General features: G+C 58.4%; 1 protein-coding gene across 3 annotated transcripts in view; it reads left to right on the forward strand.

Moving 5' to 3' along the window:
* Positions 1 to 18,644, forward strand: part of PCDH1 (protocadherin 1) — a 56,949-nt gene extending 38,305 nt beyond the window's left edge. For 2 of the 3 annotated variants that reach the window (XM_054288292.1, XM_054288290.1), the window contains exon 5: positions 15,818 to 18,644. In XM_054288292.1, coding sequence (XP_054144267.1) covers positions 15,818 to 16,203 — 386 coding nt within the window. In that variant the 3' untranslated portion in view covers positions 16,204 to 18,644. Of the gene's footprint in view, positions 1 to 13,837; positions 13,881 to 15,817 lie in introns of all 3 variants that reach the window. The other variant, XM_054288291.1, reaches the window with a different exon arrangement.
* Positions 18,645 to 20,613: the final 1,969 nt, after the last annotated feature.

A 20,613-nucleotide genomic window follows, 5' to 3' on the forward strand; every position in this document is an offset into this window, starting at 1 on the left:
CAGGGATGAACCCTCTGGACAAGAGGCTGGGGAAAGGATGCAGCAGGGAAGAGCAGGGTGCTGGAATGCACAGGTTCCTGGGAACAGCAGTTCTCAGTCAGCTGTGTGTGTCTGGGTTGGTACAACCTGCCTGGACGTGAGGAAACAAGGAGGAGGAGGAGGAGGGAGTCAGGATGTGATCCCTGCTCAGGGATGTCGGAATGGCTGTCGTGTTGTTTTATGGCTGCCGAGGAAAGAGAAAATGGAGCAGGGAATGCAAAATGACAGAGAGTGAGGAGATGTGATATTTGCCTGATGTATTTTGCTGGTAATTAGTGTAATGCCAATTAGACAGAAGTAATCTTTTTTTTTTTTTTCCTTCTTCAGCTGTATAAATTATTGCTGGAATATATGCCAGCTCAAACTGAGATATTAAACTCGGAGTGATGTGGAAATCTGTGCTCCTTGAGGATCTCTAGATGAAATTACCCAGACAACAGGGATCTTGACAAAAGTAAGGCTGACTCTATCCAGAAAGAAAACGAATCAAAGCCAAAGGAATTTTTGTATTCCACGTCTGGCGTCTTGCTGCTTATTAGCCACACAGGAAGGGGCCCCCACAGAGATGCAGCAACATCAGTGAGAAAAGGCAAATATCTCGCCTTTCCTGCAAACAATGCCACTTGCAGGCTATTGTTCCCCTATCAGCCTCCCTGAGGAGCAGATCCCGAGCCCTTCCCGTGCTGGGGCTGCAGGTAAACCCAGCCGCCCCCGCGCATCCCATTTGCCATTCCCCGAGCCCTGTTTGCTCCCGCACCGGGGCAGCAGCGCCGGGGCTGTTTCGCCTCCGGGTCCCCCGGGACGTGGAGCTCTTTAATGATGATGTACGGCTTCCTTCAAAGGGTCAATTGCTGGCCGGGACCTCTCCAATCGCGGATCCCTCAGAGCTCTGTACCTGGGCACAGATGCAGCTTTGCTCCGTGCCTCCTCGCATGAGGAGCAGACCCTCTCTTGCTGTCTCCTCCCTTTGGAAAAATAACTGCAAAAAATGATGCCCGTGGACCGATTCTGGAAATTTTCATCCATCTCTGATTGTGAAACCCAAATCTTCCCATGCTCATCCTGCTGCTCCCTGGTGCTGTGCTCTGGGCACATCTCCCTCTGACATAGCGGGGGGGATGATGCATCCTGCTTGTCCCGCCTGGGTTTCAGGATTTTGTAATCCTCGCTGGCTCTTTAAAGCGTGTTTTATTCATGGCAGCCTTTAGGACTGCCTCTGGCAGGCCTCCCTCGAGTGGTGCAAACTTTATTGCATCTCTCCTCCAACAGCCTGTAAACTGCAGCACCCAGGGGTAGCTGGAGGTTGATATTCCCGATCGGAAGCGATTTTCTGTCTTTTCCCTGCTTTCCCGCAAGGGCTTCTTGCTGCCATCCTCAAAACAAACACAGGGCACAGCAAAATTCATCAGGATCAGGGTTTTTTCCCAAATGAGCCATCACCAGGCTGCCCTCTTCCTAAACATCCCCATATTCTGTGTTTGCTCCTTCAGCTGGATGCTTTGGTGCTGATCCCTCTTGCTTTTCCAGGAGAGGGGGATTTCTCCTCAATCCTGGCCATCTGAGAAGGGGATTTCTCCCTTATCCTGGCCATTTTGAGAAGGGGACTTCTCCCCTATCCTGGCCATTTGAGTAGGGGATTTCTCCCCAGTCCTGGCCATCAGAGAAGGGGATTTGTCCCCAATCCTGGCCATAAGGGCAGCAGATCCTTTCAGTGCTTGGTGGGGAATCGCATTAGGAGGGCAAATGCTGCAATTCAAGCCCCGGGGTTGAATTCTTGGGGTGAATTTTGCCTGCACCACAGAAGGATGTGACCGGTGCTGCTCGTGCCACGTGCCAGCCACAAACCCTCTCCCCGTGGTGCTCCCACTGCAGATTTTCAGCCTCGCAGTCTGTGGGCGTTGGAGGCATCAATAAGGAGCGTTTTCAGCTGCTTTGTGGCACGGCTGCACTGCAGAGAAAGGGGCTGGGCAGCCCAGGGGTTCGGGCTCTGGATCTCAGAGCAATCAGCAGAGAAATGGCCCCGTTTGATGGGGGATCATTCCCTGGCTGTATCCGTGCTCTAACACTCCCAGGAGAGCTGTGTGATGGATTTCAGGTGGGTTTGGTTCCCCAAGGCTGGGTTTGGGATCCAGGGCTGTGTGTGCCTCCAGCAGGGACAGCACAGCCCAAGAGCCTCACCCTGCACTGTGTCCCCTGATCCTTCTCACAGCCACCAAAAATTCCAGCAGGGATCTGCCTCTTCCCCCTGGGTGTCTGCAGGACAGGCTCAGGACAGGCTGTAAGGGAGCTGCAATGATCTGGGGGTGCTCCCCTTCCAAAGAAAGATCCGTGGCAAGGAAACAAAGCATCCACATGCAAATCCACGCTGTCATTTCCTCTGCCGGTTTCCTTGGGGTTTGGCTTGACTCTCTTCCAAGGGCTCTTCCTTCTCCCTGCTCTGCTTCCCTCTGAGTGGTCTCGCTTCCCTTTGTTTGCAGATCCCCTCCTTGAGAGGAGCCCTTTTCATAAACTTGTGGGGTTTTTGTCACTTAAACACCTCCCTGACTTCAAAGGCCGGGAACAGCACTTGGCTCTGCGGCTCCCAGCCCCCCTGCGCCCACCATTTCCCCCCATCCATTGTCCTGCCAGGGAAGGATTATTAAATTGTTGATGGAGCTGAACAATGGTTTTGTTCAAAGGCAGACATGCGAACGCCACTTCTTTTCTCCTTGACACAAGAGCTTTAATACCCGGGAACAATGAGAGGCAGCCACCAAGGAGCAAACACTGGAGAGGACTCACAAAGCCAGGCTGGGATTCCCAAATCCCTGTGTGCATGAACTGGTGCTCCTTGCAGTGCTGTAGGTGAGGTGAGAGGCCTGGCCGTGCTGAAAATTAATTTAAAATAATCCAATTATTGCCTGTTAATAATGACTTGTGTGATTAGGATATGAGCAGCGGGTGGGAGAGGACCACCCTTTGCACAGAATCATGGAATTAAGGTTGGAAAAATCCTCTGAGATCATCAAGTCCAACCATTCCCCCAGCAGTGCCAAGGCCACCACTAACCTCTGTCCCCAAGTGCCACATCCACATGTGAGACAGTGTCCACATGGGTCCGAGGATGAGGGAAGAGATGAGGATCTGACTCCATGTTTCAGAAGGCTGATTTATTATTTTATGATATATATTACATTAAACCTATACTAAAAGAATAGAAGAAAGAATTTAATCAGAAGGCCAGCTAAGAATAGAAAAAGAAAAATAATAACAAAAGCTTGTGTCTCAACAGAGAGTCCGAGCCAGCTGACTGATTGGCCATTAATAAAAAACAACTCTATGAGACCAATCCCAGATGCACCTGTTGCATTCCACAGCAGCAGATAACCATTGTTTACATTTTGTTCCTGAGGCCTCCCAGCTTCTCAGGAGGAAAAATCTTAAAGAAAAGATTTTTCACAAAATATCATAGCTACACACATGGCTTTGAAATCCCTCCAGGGTGGCTCCACCACTGCCCTGCACAGCTCTGACCATCCCTGTGGGATGAAATGTTCCCTGATGTCCAGCTTGAACCTCTCCTGCTGCAGCTTGAGCCCACTCATCCTGGGAGCAGCTCCTGATTTCCTCTCGTGTCAGGGAGCTGTGCAGAGCCACAAAGTGTCCCCTGAACCTCCCTTTCCCCATCTGAGTCCCTTTCCCAGCCCCTCCCTGGCCAGTGCTCCCGTTCCCAGTGCAGCTCTGGCTCCTGGCACTGGGGCGTGCCGGGCACACACAAGGAGCAGCAGGAAAAGGAGGAGGGGGTCAGGATGTGCTCCCTGGCTCCAGCCAGGCCGTGCCTCTGGAGCAGCTCTGCAGTGAGGATCCTGCCCTGCACAGCCTCAGCTCTGACATTTTGTGCTGCACAGGCTCCTTTCCGATGCCTTATCGCCTCAGCTGCTTTCCAGCACCACAGCTTCAATTTTCCATGCTGGGTTCCCCTCAGGTTGATTTCTCTTTCTGTTTTTCATGAGGTTTAGCCAAGCTGTTCCAGCTAGTTTTGGAGAACAAGCCGTGCTGCCTTAGCCCTGCTAACAAAGTGATTATGAAAATTTCCTTTCAAGATCCATTAGCTTAACCACGCTTTGGGAGGGAGGGCTGGGATTTGGCATGGGAGCTGCCAGCAGTGTTTGGGGGCTGCTTGTCCCAAAATGTGCTCGGAATGTACCTCAGAACACATCCCTGGGGAGCTGTGCCCACACTGCCCTGTGTGGACTTCACACAACAGCATTCCCAGGGTTTATCCATCAAGGGAATGGATTCCAACTGACACAGGAGGTTTGGATTGCATATTAGGGAAAAATCTTTCCCTGTGAAGGTGGTGATGCCCCGAGGTTGCCCAGAGCAGCTGTGGCTGCCCCTGGATCCCTGGCAGTGCCCAAGGCCAGGTTGGACAGGACTTGGAGCAGCCTGGGACAGTGGAAGATGTCCCTCACCCCACCCCAAAAATGCCACCCTGTCCTAGTGACATCTCCCACCAGGGATGGGGGGACAGGGAGGGGACACAGTGCAGGGTCTGTGCCCTGCTGGTTCATTAATTCCAGCAAAATTCCAGCCCTGCCTAGTGGACAAAGCATCAGACTTGAGAAGAAATGAGCCCAGGGGTGCCCAAGGAGGCCTTGGGCACCTGGCCTGGATCACAACCAGTGTGGCAGCAGGACAAGGGCAGGGCCTGTCCCCTGTGCTGGCACTGCTGGGGCACCTCGAGGGCTGTGTCCTGTTCTGGGCCCTCATGGCCAGAGAGCCCTGGAGGGGCTGGAGCGTGTCCAGGGCAGGGAACGGAGCTGGGAAGGGGCTGGAGCCCCAGGAGGGGCTGAGGGAGCTGGGAAGGGGCTCAGCCTGGAGCAAAGGAGGCTCAGGGGGCCCTTGTGGCTCTGCACAGCTCCTGACAGGAGGGGACAGCCGGGGGGGTCGGGCTGTGCTCCAGGAACAGGGACAGGAGCAGAGGGAACGGCCTCAGGCTGGGCCAGGGCAGGCCCAGGGTGGGCACAGCAGGAATTTCCCCATGGAAAGGGGGCTCAGGGATTGGCAGGGGCTGCCCAGGGGGGTTTGGAGTGCCCATCCCTGGAGGTGCCCCAGGAAGGGCTGGAGATGGCACTGAGAGCTCTGGGCTGGGGACAGGGAGGGGATCAGGCACAGCTGGGACTCGATGATGCTGGAGGGCTTTTTCAACCTCAGTGATCCTGGGATTCCATGGGAGAGCTGCTCTGGGGGTTCTGGGAGATGGAACCACTCTGAAGTGCCTCCCCCAAGGCCTTTCCTTGTCTCACTCCCAGGCTGTGACAGTGCCCATGTCCCCCTGGAGCAGAGCTGTCCCCACACCTGGCACAGGTGTGGCACTCTGGGGTCCCTCACTGCCTCCCCAGTCCCAGCCAGCACACAGGGACTCTTCCTTTATCTCTTCTCCCTCTGATTATCCTTCCAGGGCCTGTTCTCCCTTCTCCTGCCCTTCCTGGCGCGCTGGCAGAGCTGCCTCAAGCTCCAGTGCCCTTGGTGATGAGCTGCTGGCAGCCAGGGCAGCAGGCTGCAGCTTTAATTAAATGATAAGGGCAGAGCCCCGGAAGTGGGGAGATAAGTACACTGGTGTCTGCCACCACACTTGCCCAGGCTCTTTCTAATTAGCTTTGAGGAGCTCTGGAGAGGCAGATTAACCCTTGCAGGTGCTGGGATGCAGCAGGAGCAGGGTGCCCAGCCCAGCCCAGGGATGCCAGGGTGCAATGCCATGGTTTGGGTGGGATGGGGACCCTCTGTGCTGCCCCCAGCCTGGCAGAGGGCAGAGGGCACAGGTCAGGGAGGATCAGAGCTGGCCTCTCACAGGCTCAGGCACTCTCAAAGCTCAAGGATTATGTGCTTTGCTCCTCCTGGAAGGAGCATTTGCTGCTGTGCCATGTCCCTGCTGGGTGGGGGGACTGTCCCCAGCCCCACAGGGCACAGTCTTGCTATGGCTCAGCTCTCCAGCCCCTCTGGGACCATGACCAGGGATTCTCTGAGAGCTGGGACCTGGGGACACGGGGTAAGAGGAGCACTGTGTGTCACCAAGCCCTGATAAAATGGACTGGCAGCTCCCCAGGACCTGCTGCCACCAGGGCCACTCCCTGTCCCTCACCCAGGTGCAGCTGACAGTGAAGCACACCAGAGGGCTGGGAAGGGCCCCTGGGCTGTGGGCACGGTGTCACCAGGGCACTGAGTGCTCAGAGTGGCACTGGTGACACTGCTCCTTCTGGCATGGCCCCTTGTGGTCACCCTAGCTGGCAGCACAGGGCACCCGGAGTGTACCAGGGAGCTCTGGGGTGGCCACTCCTGTGTCCCCAAAGAACTTTGGGACAGCCATTCCTGTGTCCCCAAGGAGCTCTGGGACAGCCCATGAGGACAGCTCATGGGACAGCCATTCCATGTCCCCAAGGAGCTCTAGGGTGGCCATTCCCTGTCCCCAAGGAACTTTGGGAGAGCCATTCCCTGTCCCCAAGGAGCTGTGGGATGGCCATTCCTGTGTCCTCAGGGACCTCTGCCATTCCCTGTCCCCTGGGAGCTCTGCCATTCCTGTGTCCCCAAGGAACTTTGGGACAGCCATTCCATGTCCCCAGGGAGCTCTGAGGGCTCTGGGGTGGCCATTCCCTGTCCTGAGAGAGCTCTGCCATTCTCTGTCCCCAAGGAGCTCTGGGGTGGCCATTCCCTGTCCCCAGGGAGCTCTGGAGTGGTCATTCCTGTGTCCCCAAGGAGCTCTGGGAGAGCCATTCCTGTGTCCCCTGGGATCTCTGCCATTCTTGTGTCCCCAGAGATCTCTGCCATTCCCTGTCCCCAGGGAGCTCTGGGATGGCCATTCCTGTGTCCCCAGGGAGCTCTGTCACAGCCATTCCTGTGTCCTCAGGGAGCCCCTGCCTGCAGGGGGACAGGCCATCCCCAGCCCCCCAGGGGCAGAATTGCCATCAGCAGAGCAGGTGGGGATGGGGAATGCCCGGCAGGAGCAATCAGGAGGGAATTGGGCAGCAGGAATGTGCATCCAAGGCATGCATGAGCTGGCAGCCTGGGGGCGGCAGGTGCTGCTCCCTCCCCTGGGATTTCCATCATTAACCCTGAGCTCCCCCTGTCCCAGCTCCTGGGCAGGGAGGGCGGGAGCTCCACCCCAATTTCCCGGTTTAGGGCTTTTGTGTGTCCCTAAAGGAACCTCAGGTGCTGTTGCTCACCTGGTGCTGCAGGAGCCAGTGCTGGAACAGGGTTTGGTTATTCCACAGATTGGTTTTGCCTCCCCAACATTTCTGGTGGATATTTGTGGAATGCCCCTGGTCTGTAGGTTGGGATGTGAATGGATCCAGGGTTTCACTCTGCAGCTGGGTTGGGTTGTTTTATGCAATGTGAGTGAAGGGATTGCCCAGCAATGCTCATTCTGTGCCTTTGCTTTTGGCTGCTGTGAGTTTTAGCTGCAGGCACCTGATTTTTCATAGAGGGCGTGTGCCAGGTACCAAATATTCTGAGAAGTGCCAGTGAAATGTGCCCAGATATTTTATTTCTGGAAGGAGGAGAGAAAATTGCTGCTTTTTCTCATTTGGAGAGCAACACCCCCATCCTCCAGCCCCTTTTTATTTAGAGGAGTTTCCTGTGATCTCTTGACCCTTTCCTTGTACCCTCCCCAGCCTCGGGGCAGAGTCTCAGTGGCAAATCAGCTCGTTCCCTGTTAAACCTCCCAGGGGCTCTGTCCTCTCCCTGGAAGCCACAAAGGGACCCCAGGGGAAATATTTCCCTCCAGAGTGAGACTCTGCTCTGCATCAGGAAGCAGGAGGAGAATTAAGGCTGCCTGGACAATCCTAATTTTGGCATTTCCTAACCTTTGGACCCTGTAATCCTATTTAGGTGCTTCTTAACATAATTATTCAGCAGCTTAATGTAATAATTCTGCTTTTTATAAACCAGTGAAGGTTGAAGCCCCTCTGTGCCAGGGTAGGAGATCATGGGGGTGGCACCATGACCACAAAATCTGTTATAGGGGGGTTGAGATTATTTTTCTGGGTATCACAGGGAAGCTGTGGGGTGGTGGGGATTTTGGGAGCCCTCGGTGTGTTCTGAGCCCTGCAGGGACATTCTCAGTGTCTGGGAACATCTATCTGGGTGCTCTGCCTGCCGTTGCTGTGGCGATGTGGCCGCTGTGACTGCAGCAGGCAGGCGGCTCCTCCTGCACACAGGGAAACACAACCCTGGGAATGGGGAAAAAAGGGAAACACATCCCTGGAAATGGGGAAAAAGGGAAACATCCCCTGGGAGTGGGGAAAAAGGGAAACATCCCCTGGGAGTGGGGAAAAAAGGGAAACACATCCCCTGGGAGTGGGAAAAGGGAAAACACATCCCCTGGGAATGGGGAAAAAAGGGAAACACATCCCCTGGGAATGGGGAAAACACATGCCCTGGGAATGGAGAAAAGGGAAAACACATTCTCTGGGAACGGGGAAAAGGGAAAACACATTCCCTGGGAATGGGGAAAAGGGAAAACACATCCCCTAGGAATGGGGAAAAAGGGAAACACGTTCCCTGGGAGTGGGGAGAAGGAAGAACACATCCCCTGGGAGCCAGACAAGGGAAGAACACATCCCCTGGGATCTGGGAAAAGGAAGAACATCCCCTAGGAGCCAGGCGAAGCTCCCCAGCTGTGCTGCAATGCCGAGCCGGGTGGATCCACCTGTCCCCATCCCTTCCTGGCCGTGCTGGGCTGCCCTCGGCAGGGGCTGGGAAGGCGTTTGCAGCTCCGGAGTGCCGGGATGTCCTGCAGGGGCTGGGGCTGATCCGTGTGTGCAGAGCCCGTTCCCTTCGGGCCGAGCACAGGGGCAGAGCTGCGGGGCTGGAGGGGCGGGGGATGCCGGGGCTGTTCCGTCTCCTGGAGCCCAGGAGAAGCCGGTCCGTGCCCTGCAGCACCTGGGGATGTGTGGAACAGCGGGTGCTGCTCGTTCCCGCCCCGGGAGCCCGAGGTGCGGTTCGGAGCCGCAGTCACCCCGCGGTGGGCAGTGCCGGGTCGGGCTCCCATAGAGGGAGCCATCTGGAGCGAGGGTGGGAACCTTGGGGAGCCATCTGGCTGGGTGTTGTAGTGCTAGGAGCGGTCCCGCAGCCGTCTGCCTGGGTGATGGGTGCTAGGGATGGTCCTGCAGCCGGGGAGGGTGCGGGGGGAGCCCGGGGCTGCGGGAGCTGCTCCCGGCTCCCGGCTTCGAGCGCTCCGTGCCCATCCGTCCCCGCCCCAGCAGCTCTGCAGGGCACATTGCTGAGCTCTGGGCTCATCCTCACGGGAATATGGGCCAGAAATGGGTGAGGAGCTGTGGGAGGGATTCTGCATCCAAAGGTGTCCTGGGGATCAGCCAGGGAGGGCACTTCGAGCACCTCCAGGGCTGGGGCACTTCGAGTGCCACAACATCAGAGCCGCAAAGCTGTTCCAGATGCCCAAAGGAGGGGCCGGGCTGGGGAAGGCTCTGCAGGGGCCACCCGAGGAGGGCTGAGGGCACTGGGCTGGTTCAGCTGCAGAGAGGAGCCCAGGGCAGAGCTCAGGGAAGGAGGGAACGGCTGCAGGGGAGCTTTGGGATGGACACCAGGGAAAGGTTCTGCCCCAGAGGGTGCTGGCACTGCCCAGGCTGCCCAGGGAATGGGCACGGCCCCGAGGCTGCCAGAGCTCCAGGAGCTTTTGGACACAGGGGGCACTGCTGGGGGGTCTGGGCAGGGACAGGATGATCCTTTTGGGTCCCTTCAGCTCAGGATATTCCATGATTGCCTGCTGGGATAATGCACTGCCTGTGTCCCCCTGGTTTGGGGACCATGAAGGGGCACCTCGTCTGTGAGCTTGTGAAGGAGATCCTGGCTCCAGAGCCACCTGCAGCACAGCTCCCCTCTCCCTACGGCCCTGGCAAGGGGAAAACGTGCTGGGAATGAGGCACAGAGCTGCCACAGGCCTGTTCCCTGCAGGAAACTCCTGCTGGGATGGGATTGGGATAGGATAGGATAGGATAGGATAGGATAGGATAGGATAATAATAGGATTGGATGGAATAGGATAGGATAGGATAGCAGTGGGATAGGATAGGATGGGATTCTATTCACGGGATGGAATAGGATTGGATGGCAATGGGGCTGGCCAGTGTAAGAACATGGCATGTTGGGCTGCACAATCCCAGCTGTTCCTAAGGGTGTCTGAGCAGGGAGGGGAGCAGCAGCACCGATGCCTGGAGGAAGCAGCTCGGCAGGGAAGTGGTGTCTGGAGGGAGCAGCGTGTAAAACATGGAGCCTGGAGGAGATGGCTCCACTGCAGCAGGGCTGCCTGCAGGGAAGGCAGCAGCAGGGGGGGCAGCACCTGGAGGCAGCAGCAGCACAGAACATGGCACCTGCAGTGGGACCCGTACCTGGAGGCAGCAGTGCCGTGGGGATGGCATTTCCCAGGAATGGCACTGCAGGGAATGGCACCTGGAGGGAGCAGCACTGTGGGAGAGCTGTGCCTTCGGGAGTGCGCCGTGGGGGACACACACCTGGGGAGGACACACCTGGGGAGGACATACCTGGGGGGACACAGCTGTAGGGAGCGGCGCTGTGGGAGAGTGGCACCTGTGGAGAATGTTGGCACCAGCAGCTCTGCCATGGGCAGCAGGGAGCAGCATTCCTGGGAATGGTTCCTGGAGGAGCCATGGTGCAGGAGAACAGCACCAGGAATGGTGAAATAGGGAATGCCAGGAGCTGTGGGGTGGGAAGGGAGTCCTTGTTGCACAGGGAGGGAGGACAGTGCTGCTGGGAGGGGATGTCATGGGGGGCCACCACCCTCAGGGACATCCCAGAGGGCTCTGCAGAACCCTGAGGGCCAGGAATGGGAGAGGAGGCATTCCCAGGTGTCCACAGCACAGTGGCCAGGCTGCCTCTCCTGGGAGCCTTGCCCCTTTTCCTGGCTCAGGACAGACCTCTGGAACCCCTGGCAGCCCGGGGTGCAGCGTGGGCCCTGTCTGTCCCTCTGTCCCCAGGGCCAGCACAAGTCAGGGCTCTGGGGCTCTGCTTTTGGGGCAGCTGGCTGGAATGAGTTCTCCCCAGGGAGGGAAGAAGGGTCTTTCTGATCCCAGCTCTGTGAAAGCATCTGGTTTTCCTCCCAGCTGCTCTCCCCACACTCCCATTCCCCATTTCCCTAGACCATTGAGCCTCTCCAGTCCCTCCTGGCATGCTGTGCTTCCCTCCTCCCCTTTCCTGGGCTTCTCTGCATCCTCTGCCCTGCTCTGCTCTGTCACAGCCCCTCTGCCTCCCCTCCCAGAGCTGCTCCAGCACTTCCCCTCCCTTCCAAGACTTCTCCTGTGCTGCATCATCCATCCCTGCTCTCCCTGCACTGACGCAAGTGGAAGACACAGGAAAACCAAACCACGCTGGGGATAAAAACCAGGCTGGCATAAAAAACGTGTTGAGGGCTGGCTCAGCCTCTGCTGGGAGCTCCCAGGCTTGCAGAGGGTGAGGGAACCTCTGCCCGTCTCCTGCAGCAGATGGAAGCGCTGCTGGCTGAGGCTGCTGCTTTTGTGTTGTCCCCAAAGTGCCCCAGAGCTGTGCTGGAATCCCCCAGTATGGTTTGGAGGAGCTCTGTGACAGGATGAGCTCCTGCCCTCGGTGGGGAGAGAGGGAGACAGGAGTAATTAGCAGCAGCACCAATTTGTGCCTCTTCCCTGAGGAGCCAACCTGGTATCTCTGAAGGTGTCATGGTGGAAAACCCCAATGGTGCCCCCCCAAGAAACCAAAGGGATCCAACTTTTCCTGCCCTGGGTTCATCCCTGAGGAGGAAAACACCCTGAGGCTGCTGATGAGGGAGCGCCAGAAAGAGGCAAAGCTGCAGGAAAGGGGGGAGTCAGGAGGATGTGAGGGCTGTGAAGGCAGCCACTTCCCTGCCTGGGAAGCACAGTCTGGTGGCCTGGAATAACCAAGATGGGCCAAAGCTCAGGAAAACACAGCAGCTGCACAGAGCTTTACTGGGTGTGACCAGGACACCCTGATACCAGAGAGAGCGTGGCCATCCTCTTCATTCCTGGGAATGTTGTCACATTCCAGGGCCTCAGAGGCACAAAAGTGCATTTTGGGTGGAGGAGGGATCAGAAATCCCAAGCACCCTTTGTGCACCCCGAGGTGGAGACCTGCCTCCTCCCCACCCCACAAAACTGGGGAAAATCCACGGACAGAATTCCCACCGAGGAGGGATTTGTGCTTGCCTGGTGGCACACTGGAGTCCCTGTGCCACCAGCATGTGCTGGGAATTAGGCCATGGGGTCGTGTTTTCCCTCAGTCCCAGCTATTCAGGAACTGCACCCTGCCCCGTTCCGGGCTCATGGCACAGAATCCGCTCTGCCAGCGAGGGGACAACGCTGGAAAAAGGCTCCAGTGCCAGGAGCAGACAATGGGTAGAGCAGAATAAAAGACCCTGAACACAGCGTTCCTGCTTGATCCTGCCATTCCCAAGCTGCTGCTGGCACCAGGACATCTCCGTAGCTTTGTTCCCTGCAGAGGTGGATTTTATTTCAGTCCTGCCAGTCCCCTCTGCGGGCCCGGCAAAGCTCCCTCTGCCCCAGGAAGAGGGGATGGCTCCCATCCACTCCCCTGGGAGCAGAGCAGCAGGGCCTCTCTGAAAGAGGAAAGGACGTCCAGGAGGAAAGCTGGTGAGGAAAGGATGGCAATAATTCCATGTGGACATGAGGGGAAAGACCACAGAACATGACCTCAAAGTGCCCAAGGCTTTGCGTGGCCACTGGAGCATCCTGTGGTCCTGACAGGAAAACCTGATGGATTCTCTTGGGTTCAGATTCCGTTCTCTGCTTGCCCAGAGTAGGGATGGAAACGGAGCCCTTGTGCCTCTGGTTGTGTATCTCATGTAGGAGAGAGAATTGAGGCGATTCCCCAGGAAACAGGGCACTGGTGCATGGCCAGCTCCGAGGATGTGCCCTGCCCAGCTGTGCTCCCGTGCTGCCCGTGCCCCTGCCATGTCCCCTGGGCTGCTTTTGTGCTGCTGCTGCTGCTTCTTGTCCCTGCCGTGTGAGCATGGCTGTCCCCGCGCCGCGAGCAGGGCCAGCAACCTGAGGGATGGATCCCGGTGTGGATCCGTGGGGGTGTCTCTGTGCATGTGTCCATGTCTGTGTGTTCATGTGTGTATCCGTGTGTGTATCCATGGGTGTGTATTCATGTGTGTTTCCATGTGTGTGTGTGTCCATGTGTGTGTATCCATGTGTGTATCCGTGTGTGTGTCCATGTGTGTCTATCCATGTGTGTCCATGTGTCCATGTGTGTCTATCCATGTGTGTGTACCCATGTGTGTGTCCATGTGTGTCTATCCATGTGTGTGTACCCATGTGTGTGTATCCACGTGTGTGTATCCATGTGTGTATCCATGTATGTGTGCCCATGTGTGTGTGTCCGTGTGTGTGTCCATGTGTATATCCCTGAGTGTATCCATGTGTGTCCATGTGTTTGTATCCATGTGTGTGTCCATGTGTGTATCCCTGTGTGTGTGCACAGCCCCAACCCCTCCATGTGCCCGAGTTTCTGGTGTCACCACCCAGGTGGCTCCCAGTGTCCCCGTGTGAATCCCACTAGGGCCACTGGGCTCCAGGGAGGATCAGGATGAAGCTGCAGCAAGGAGCAAGGGAGGAGCAGTGGTGTCTAAGCAGCCTCAGGAGGCTGGAGCAGGGCCAGGAGAGGCCAAGGAGGCAGTGGGGACCAGGGGACAGGGTGGCACAGGCTGCAGGGGGTGTGGAGGCCGGGGCTGTGCACTGATGTGATGCTGTCGTCCTTTTTCTGCCCCTCATCAGAGTCCCCTGAGCGGAGCAGGCTGTGAAGGGGGGCTGCCATCAGGTATGTCCGTGTGGCTCCTGCCAGGATGTCCCAGCTGCCAGGGGGAGCTCCCGTGGGTGCCAGGGATGCAGTGTGGGCACAGGCCCCAGCCCCCAGCTGAGGGTTTGGGGAGCATCACTGGGGGCTGGTTTAGGGCAAGATGTGCTCACACCATGGTTGGCTGCTGACTTCACCCCTTTGTCCATGCCGGTGTCAAGCATTCCCAGCATTGTCTGGAGCCTGCTCCTGCATCCTGTGTGTGAAAGCTGTGCCAGGGTGACTTGGGTGTGTGGCAGTCCCAAACTGGTGGCAGGAGGGAGTGTTGGCCAGGGCAGAAATGCCACCGTGGTGCTCTGGTTTGCTTCTTCCCCGGGCTCAGAGAGTGCCTGTGCGTCTCCCCTGCTTTTGGGATGAGGGAATTGTGTGGGCCAATGTGTGTCCCATGTGAAGGGGGTGCTCCACATGTCTCAAGTCCCCAGAGCTCCTCAGCATCTCCCTCCATCAGTCTGTCAATGCAGAGAGCTCCACAGTGGTGGAGACATGGAGAGGATTTCTGGGAACCACAGGGACACCTGGAAGTCTGAGCAGCCTCCAGGTCATGAGCAGCACCTGTTTCCACCCCAGCATCAGCACCAGGCTGGATCTGCTTGTGGCAGCAGGCAGTCACGTGTCCTGGGGCACTCTGTGATGTCCCAAATTTGGGCAGAAATCAAGGAATGGCTCGTGACTGGGATGGCTCTGGGAGGGACACTCAGCTCTGCATGGAAAGTGCCAAATTCCAACCTCAGAAGCCTCGTGACAGGTGCTGCCTGTGCCAAGGACACCTGATCAAGGCTCAGGGACACCTGGGGCAGGGGGTGGCTGGTGTGTGAGGACACCAGTATGTGAACTGGTCTAACTGGTGCTCATTGTCCGGCTGTGCCAGGAGCAGGGAGCTGTGGTGCCCTGTGGTGCCCTGGGGTGTTGGGCTCCCTCGGAGGCAGGGGTTTGGTGCACAGGGCACCCCTGGCATCTCCACGGGGCACCCCACGGCATCTCCAGCCTCTCTCGGGGTGGGCATGGCTTTGCCTCCATGTGCTTGGGGGTTGCAGGCTCCACAGGAGACCAGGACTTCTGGCTGGAGGGTGCCAGGGGAGGCTGGAATGTGGCCTGGAATGCCTGGTGGGAGCAGGGCAGGGATGCCCAAGGATGCTGCCCAGGACACACAGCTGTGCCTCGGGGCTGAGTCCAGAGCAGTTCTGTCTCTGCACAGTGATGCCATGGGATGCCATTGGTGGTGCCCAATGGGAATTCCTGGAGCTTAGCAGGTTCCAGGTGGTACCTCACCTTCTGGGATCACAAGCCTGGTGTGGCAGTGTGTGTTCTGCTCTGCAAATCGAAACTGTGGAGCCTCCCTGTGCAATCCTGGTCTCCTGAGGGGCTCGGGGAGCTCTGCCCTGTGCTCTGCCTCCTGTTTCTCTGTTTCTCTGTGGCTTTGGGTTTCCCTCCCTGCTCTGCTTTGCTCCCGTTTTTTTGTCTGTGGGTCCAGCTCCTGGGTGTCCACATGTCCAGTTCCTGGGGTGTCCATTGGTCCACCTCCTGGGTGTCCATGGGTCTGGCTCCCAGGGTATCCATGGGTTCAGCTCCTGGGGTGTCCGTGGGTCTGTCTCCCAGGGTGTCCATGAGTCCAGCTGTCCCTCCCAGCACGGGTAGGACGGAGATGTCCAGTCCTTGCTGCTCATCCCTGCATCCCGAGAGGGGGTTCCCAAGGTGGAGTTTCCAAGGCAGGGTTCCTGAGGAAGGGTTCCCAAGGCAGGATTCCCAAGGTGGGGTTCCCAAGGCAGAGTTCCTGAGGAAGGGTTCCCAGGGCAGGATTCCCAAGGTGGGTTCCCGAGGTGGGGTTCTCAAGGTCAGGTTCCTGAGGCAGGTTCCTGAGGGAGGTTCCTGGGGCTAACACTGCTGTCCCTTGTTCCCCGCAGATCTCCGGCCTCTGCCCGATGTAGCCATGACTGGGACCTGCACCCGGGAGTGCACAGAGTTCGGCCACTCCGATACCTGCTGGATGCCTGGCCAGTCCTCCCCCAGCCGCAGGCCCAAGAACGCCCTCAAACTCTCCACTTTTGTGCCTTACCAAGACAGAGGGAGTCAAGAGCAAGTCGGGAACGGCAGCCCCAGACTGTCGGAAGAGCGCAGCACCAAAATGGCCAACCTCCGCCTGCTCCCCACGTACAGTGCCTTCTCCAATAGTAGCCATGAGCCCTGCAAGGACTCTCCCATGGAGGAAATTCCTCTCACCCAGACCTCGGACTTCCAGCCAGCCACCACCCCCTCGGCCCAGACCACCAAGAGGGAGATCTACCTGTGAGGCTGGGCGTGAGGGGCAGGGAGCTGAGGCCAGAGGAACATTTTCCACTTCGATGCTTTACGGCTCCGGCCACTTCTCCAGGCAGGGGGCTCTGCGGGGAGCAGGGCAGGGCGAGGCAGGGATGAGAGGAGCGCCTTTTTAACCCCCTGTTGCCCGGGGCTGGGGGTGGGTGGGGAGGTGAAAAGCATCCCGACCCCATTGCCGAGCATCCCGAACTGCTGCCGGGGAGGGCTGGGCAGGCTCCTGGTGCGGAGGGCACGGAGAAGGGAGAGAAGGGCTTACGTACCAAAGGTCCACGCAGAGCTGGTGGAGTTCCTGGGGCATAGGACGAGGAGTGTCCCCGAGCACGGGGAGCCAGCTGCCTGTCTCTTTGCTGTAGACTCCTGTAAATACGAATCTTATAGGAATGACATTCAAGTCCTGCCTGATCGCAACTTTTTATTGTCCTTGAAACAAACAAAAAGACATTTAAAGAGAAAACAAAACAAAACAAAATGAAGAGAAAAAAAAAAAGCAGACAAAAAAAAAGAGGAAAAACAAAACAAAAAAAAAGAGAAAAAAAAAATAACAAACCACAGGGAGCAAGTTCCAGCTTTGAATGGTTTCCTGCGTGGAAGAGCCCCTGGGAGCACAGCGTCCGGCCCGCACTCGTGTTCTATATTGTAAATAGAGATGTGATCAGTCCCTGAAACAGCAGCTGGGGAGCTGGAGGAGAGGGGCAGCATCCTGGCCGGACTGTAGGGACTTTGCTGTTTTTCAGCCTGGATCTCTTTCTGAACGTTGTCACTGTGCCCACAAGCTGCAGGGTCCCTAGGGACTGCCCGGTGCCATAGGTGGGGGCTGCTTTGGGGGTGGGGGGTCCCGGTGGTGGCCCTGCGCCTGGCGGGTGGAGGAGGGGTGGGGAAGCCCCCAGACAAGGGACCGGCTGGGTCCGGGGAGGGGATGTCCCCAGGAAGGGACCGGCTGGGTCCGGAGAAGCCCTCAGTCCGCCTCTGCTGGCAGGGAGGTCGCCAGCGGCCCCGGCTCTCAGCCCATCGCCTCGGGCCTCCTCCGGGGCAGGGGATGCCCACTAGGCCAGGCTGTGCCGTGCCCTCGACCTCCGTCCCATCCGCCTGTAAAGCCACCATTGCCTTTGTGAGGAGGAGCTTTGTCTCAGGGTCACACCGGGGGCCGCCGAGCCCCTGCCCGCTGGACTCCGCTGCCCTTAGGCCCCAGGGCCACTCTCACGGGGTCCAGCTTTCTCTTCCATTGTCAAAGGTCCACCGGTCTCCCGGCAGGTTCCTGCTGCCCCGGCGTCCTCAGCTCCCGTGCAGAGTCAGAGGAGCCCCTGCCCCTCACAGGGCTTCCTGAGGGGCACCCCCGGCTCTGCCGCTGCTCCCTTGGCAGCGGGGCACAGCCCTGGTTTTGGGGTGCACCCCCGGCCGGAGGGGTCCGGGCGACTCGCGCCTCATTCCTGGGTAGCCCTTCCGCTCCGGGCCGCGGGAGGGGCCGTGCTGCACCCTTGTGCTTCCAGCTCTGGCACCTTCCCGAGGGAGCGAGGCCGGCAGGGCGGCTCTCCTGTGGCTGGCACGGGGCTCCGGGGGCACAGGGACCCCGCAGGGCTGGGGCTATGCCCTGCCATAGCTGTAGTGCCTGTCGGGACCCCCTGCCCAGCCTCTCCCCCCGCTCTGAGCAGCTCCTCTCCCCCATGGGGCGGTGGCACACACAGCCACCTCCCCTCACGGCTCCCTGAGGGCACACGGTGCCAGCCGAGCCCGGGGCACAGAGGAAGGGTGGCAAAAGGGGCCTGCTCGCACCGCTGCCTCGTGTCCCTCGTGTCCCTCATTTCCCTCATGCCCTGCCTTCCCCGGGTGGCACCGCTGCCACCCCGCACGGCCCCGGCCCCAGCTGGGAGGAGGCAGGACCCTCCTCCCGTTGCTGCTCCCGGTGGGGATCCAGCGGCCCGCACGGCCCGGGGCGCTCCCAGTGGGATCCAGCGGCCTGCCCCGCCTGGCCGGGATTTTCCCGGTGGGATCCAGTGGCCTGCCCCGCCCGGCCCGGCCGGGATTCCTGCTCTGCCCTGCGGGGCCGCGCTCCCCGCTCTGGCTGCCGGAGCAGGTGCCGCTCCTGACCTTGTTTTTATTGTAGCTCTGTAGTTTCAGGGCCAAACTGGGCAGAATGTGCAATTTGGCCGCGCTGGCCACGATCTTTGACTCCACTGCCAACTCGGCTGCTCACGCCTCCCCTGGGCCCAGGCAGTGGCAGTGTCCAGTGCCCCTCTCGGGGACCCCCGAGGAGCCACATCCGAGGGGGGCTTGTCCAAGACCACCTCATCCCGGCGGGGGGGTCCCTGCCCTGTGCTGGGGTCTCCAGAGGGATCCCGAGGCTGGAATTCCTGTGGCTGGAATTGCTGTGCTGTCTCCTGGAGCACCTGGCGAGGTCCTCAGTGCGAGCACGGTGTGGAGGGAGGGAGGGGGGAGCGCAGGGGGTCCCCAAGGATGGGGCTGGGGATGGGTTTGGGGGTGGCTGAGTTCTGTGGGGGTGCTCAGAGGGCTGGGGGGATTTAAGGGGAGCACGGTGGGGGTCAGAGTTGGGTGTCTGGGGGTGCAGAGGGCTTGGGGGTCTCAAGGCACTGGTGGGTGTGAGGGGGGCAATGGGACCGGGGCCTCAGTGGGTGCCAGGGGTGCAGGGGATGGGTGCCTGGGGAGGAGAGGGTGCCGGCCATCAGTCCTGGGAGAGGGGTTTGAGGGGATTCGTCCCGGGGGGAAGCTGCCAGTGTGGCTGGGGATCAGTCCTGGGGGAGGGCGAGGAAGAGGTGCTGTGGGAAGAAGCTCATTTGCACAATTATAAGCCAGAAGGATAAAGCCTCTGTGCGCGTGGGGGGAGGACAGCTCCCCACGGGCTCCAGTCCAGACAAGCACAGGGAGGAGGAGGAGGGTTCACTGTATCTCACACTGCACTAGGACAAGCCAGGGGGAAAACCAAAGGTGGGAGCCAGGGAGCAGGCGGGCTGCGTGGGAAGGATCTAAGCGACCCCTTTGTAGCTCTTCAGTGTTGGTTCTATTTATACGAGATTTCATTTCCTTGCTTGTGATGCCTTGTTTTTTGTACAGTTTTATGTACATGCAGGTGTAGCTTTTCTAAAGGAGAAATCCTATGGCAGAGTAAAGTCCCCCCACTATTTTTCAGATGGTGCCCTATGTCTAAGGCGACGCCTCTTGCTAAGGTTGTACTGCTCAATGTGTGATGCATTTCCCTGTGCGGGGAAGCCTTTGGGCCTTGGGCTTGGTTTTCCCCGGGCGCTGTGAGCACAATTGATTCCCTTGTAACCCTTTCTGTTCGGAGCCGTGAGCATGACACCGTCGTGATGCCCCTTTCTTTCCGTTCTCCCCTGTTCCGTTCGTTTGCTGAGCTGTCAAGATGACCGATTCCATTGTAATTAGCCCTTCCTAAAGCTTTACAATAAAAGTGTGAAAACCCGGCTGCTTCTGGACCTGGCTGCTCCTTCCCACGCCTCCCCCTGAGCGCCCTCAGGGGAAGAAAGAGCTGGCGAGGCTTTGGGATCTGCCTGCCTCCCTGCCCTGCTCTTGGCTCCCTGTTTGCCAGCCTGAGGATGTTCCTGCACAAGGACAAGGGGGATAAGCCCCCAAAGCACTGTCCCACACACCAGACTCCTTCAAGGCCAGGTTGGACAGGGTTTGGATCATCCTGCTCCAGTGGAAGGTGTCCCTGCCCATGGCAGGGGATGGAGCTGGAGGAGCTTCCAGGCCCCTTCCAACCCCAGCCATTCCATGATTCTGTGATTGATTCTATGATTGAAACCCAAATATTTCAGTGAAAAAACACCTCCAACCCCAAGGCTGCCTGCACCTGCCGCCAGCCAAGGTGGGAATCAGGGAAAATCCCATCAAAGCTCTCTGGACCCCCTCCCATCTCCACCACAGACTTGCTCCATTTCCCACCATTTCACCAGCTCCTTTCCCAGGGATGGCTGGGGGTTTTTTGGTATTTCAGACCCTTTGGAAACATCTGGGCCACTCCAAACCAGGCACATTTGTGGCTGTTCCCACCCCAGCTCCTCCAGCCCTGGCTGTGGGGTTTCCCTGCCTGCCTTTGCACAGGATCCCAATGATCCGAGAGGTTTCCTGGCTCAGGGCAGGGCTGCTCCCCTCTCTGGTGGGTTCCATACAGCTGTGGTACATCTGGGCTGTGCTGGGCTCACACACAGCCTTGCACCTTTCCCTGCTCCGCTCTGGGCTCGCTGTGCTTGGACCACCAGGCCAAGGCTCCTTCCCAGCCTGGAGGACTCCAGGAAGGAGGAGTTCCCATGGGGAGATGAAGCTCAGCCTCCCCTCTCCTTGCAGGGACTCCTTTTGAGGAGGAGGGCTCTGCAGGGCCCTCAGAGGGGATCCAAGCCCCCATTCCTGAGGG

The sequence above is a fragment of the Melozone crissalis genome, unplaced genomic scaffold (assembly GCF_028551555.1).
Source record: "Melozone crissalis strain CALT ecotype California unplaced genomic scaffold, PUWL_Pcris_2 ptg000061l_1, whole genome shotgun sequence".
Classification (NCBI taxonomy): domain Eukaryota; kingdom Metazoa; phylum Chordata; class Aves; order Passeriformes; family Passerellidae; genus Melozone; species Melozone crissalis.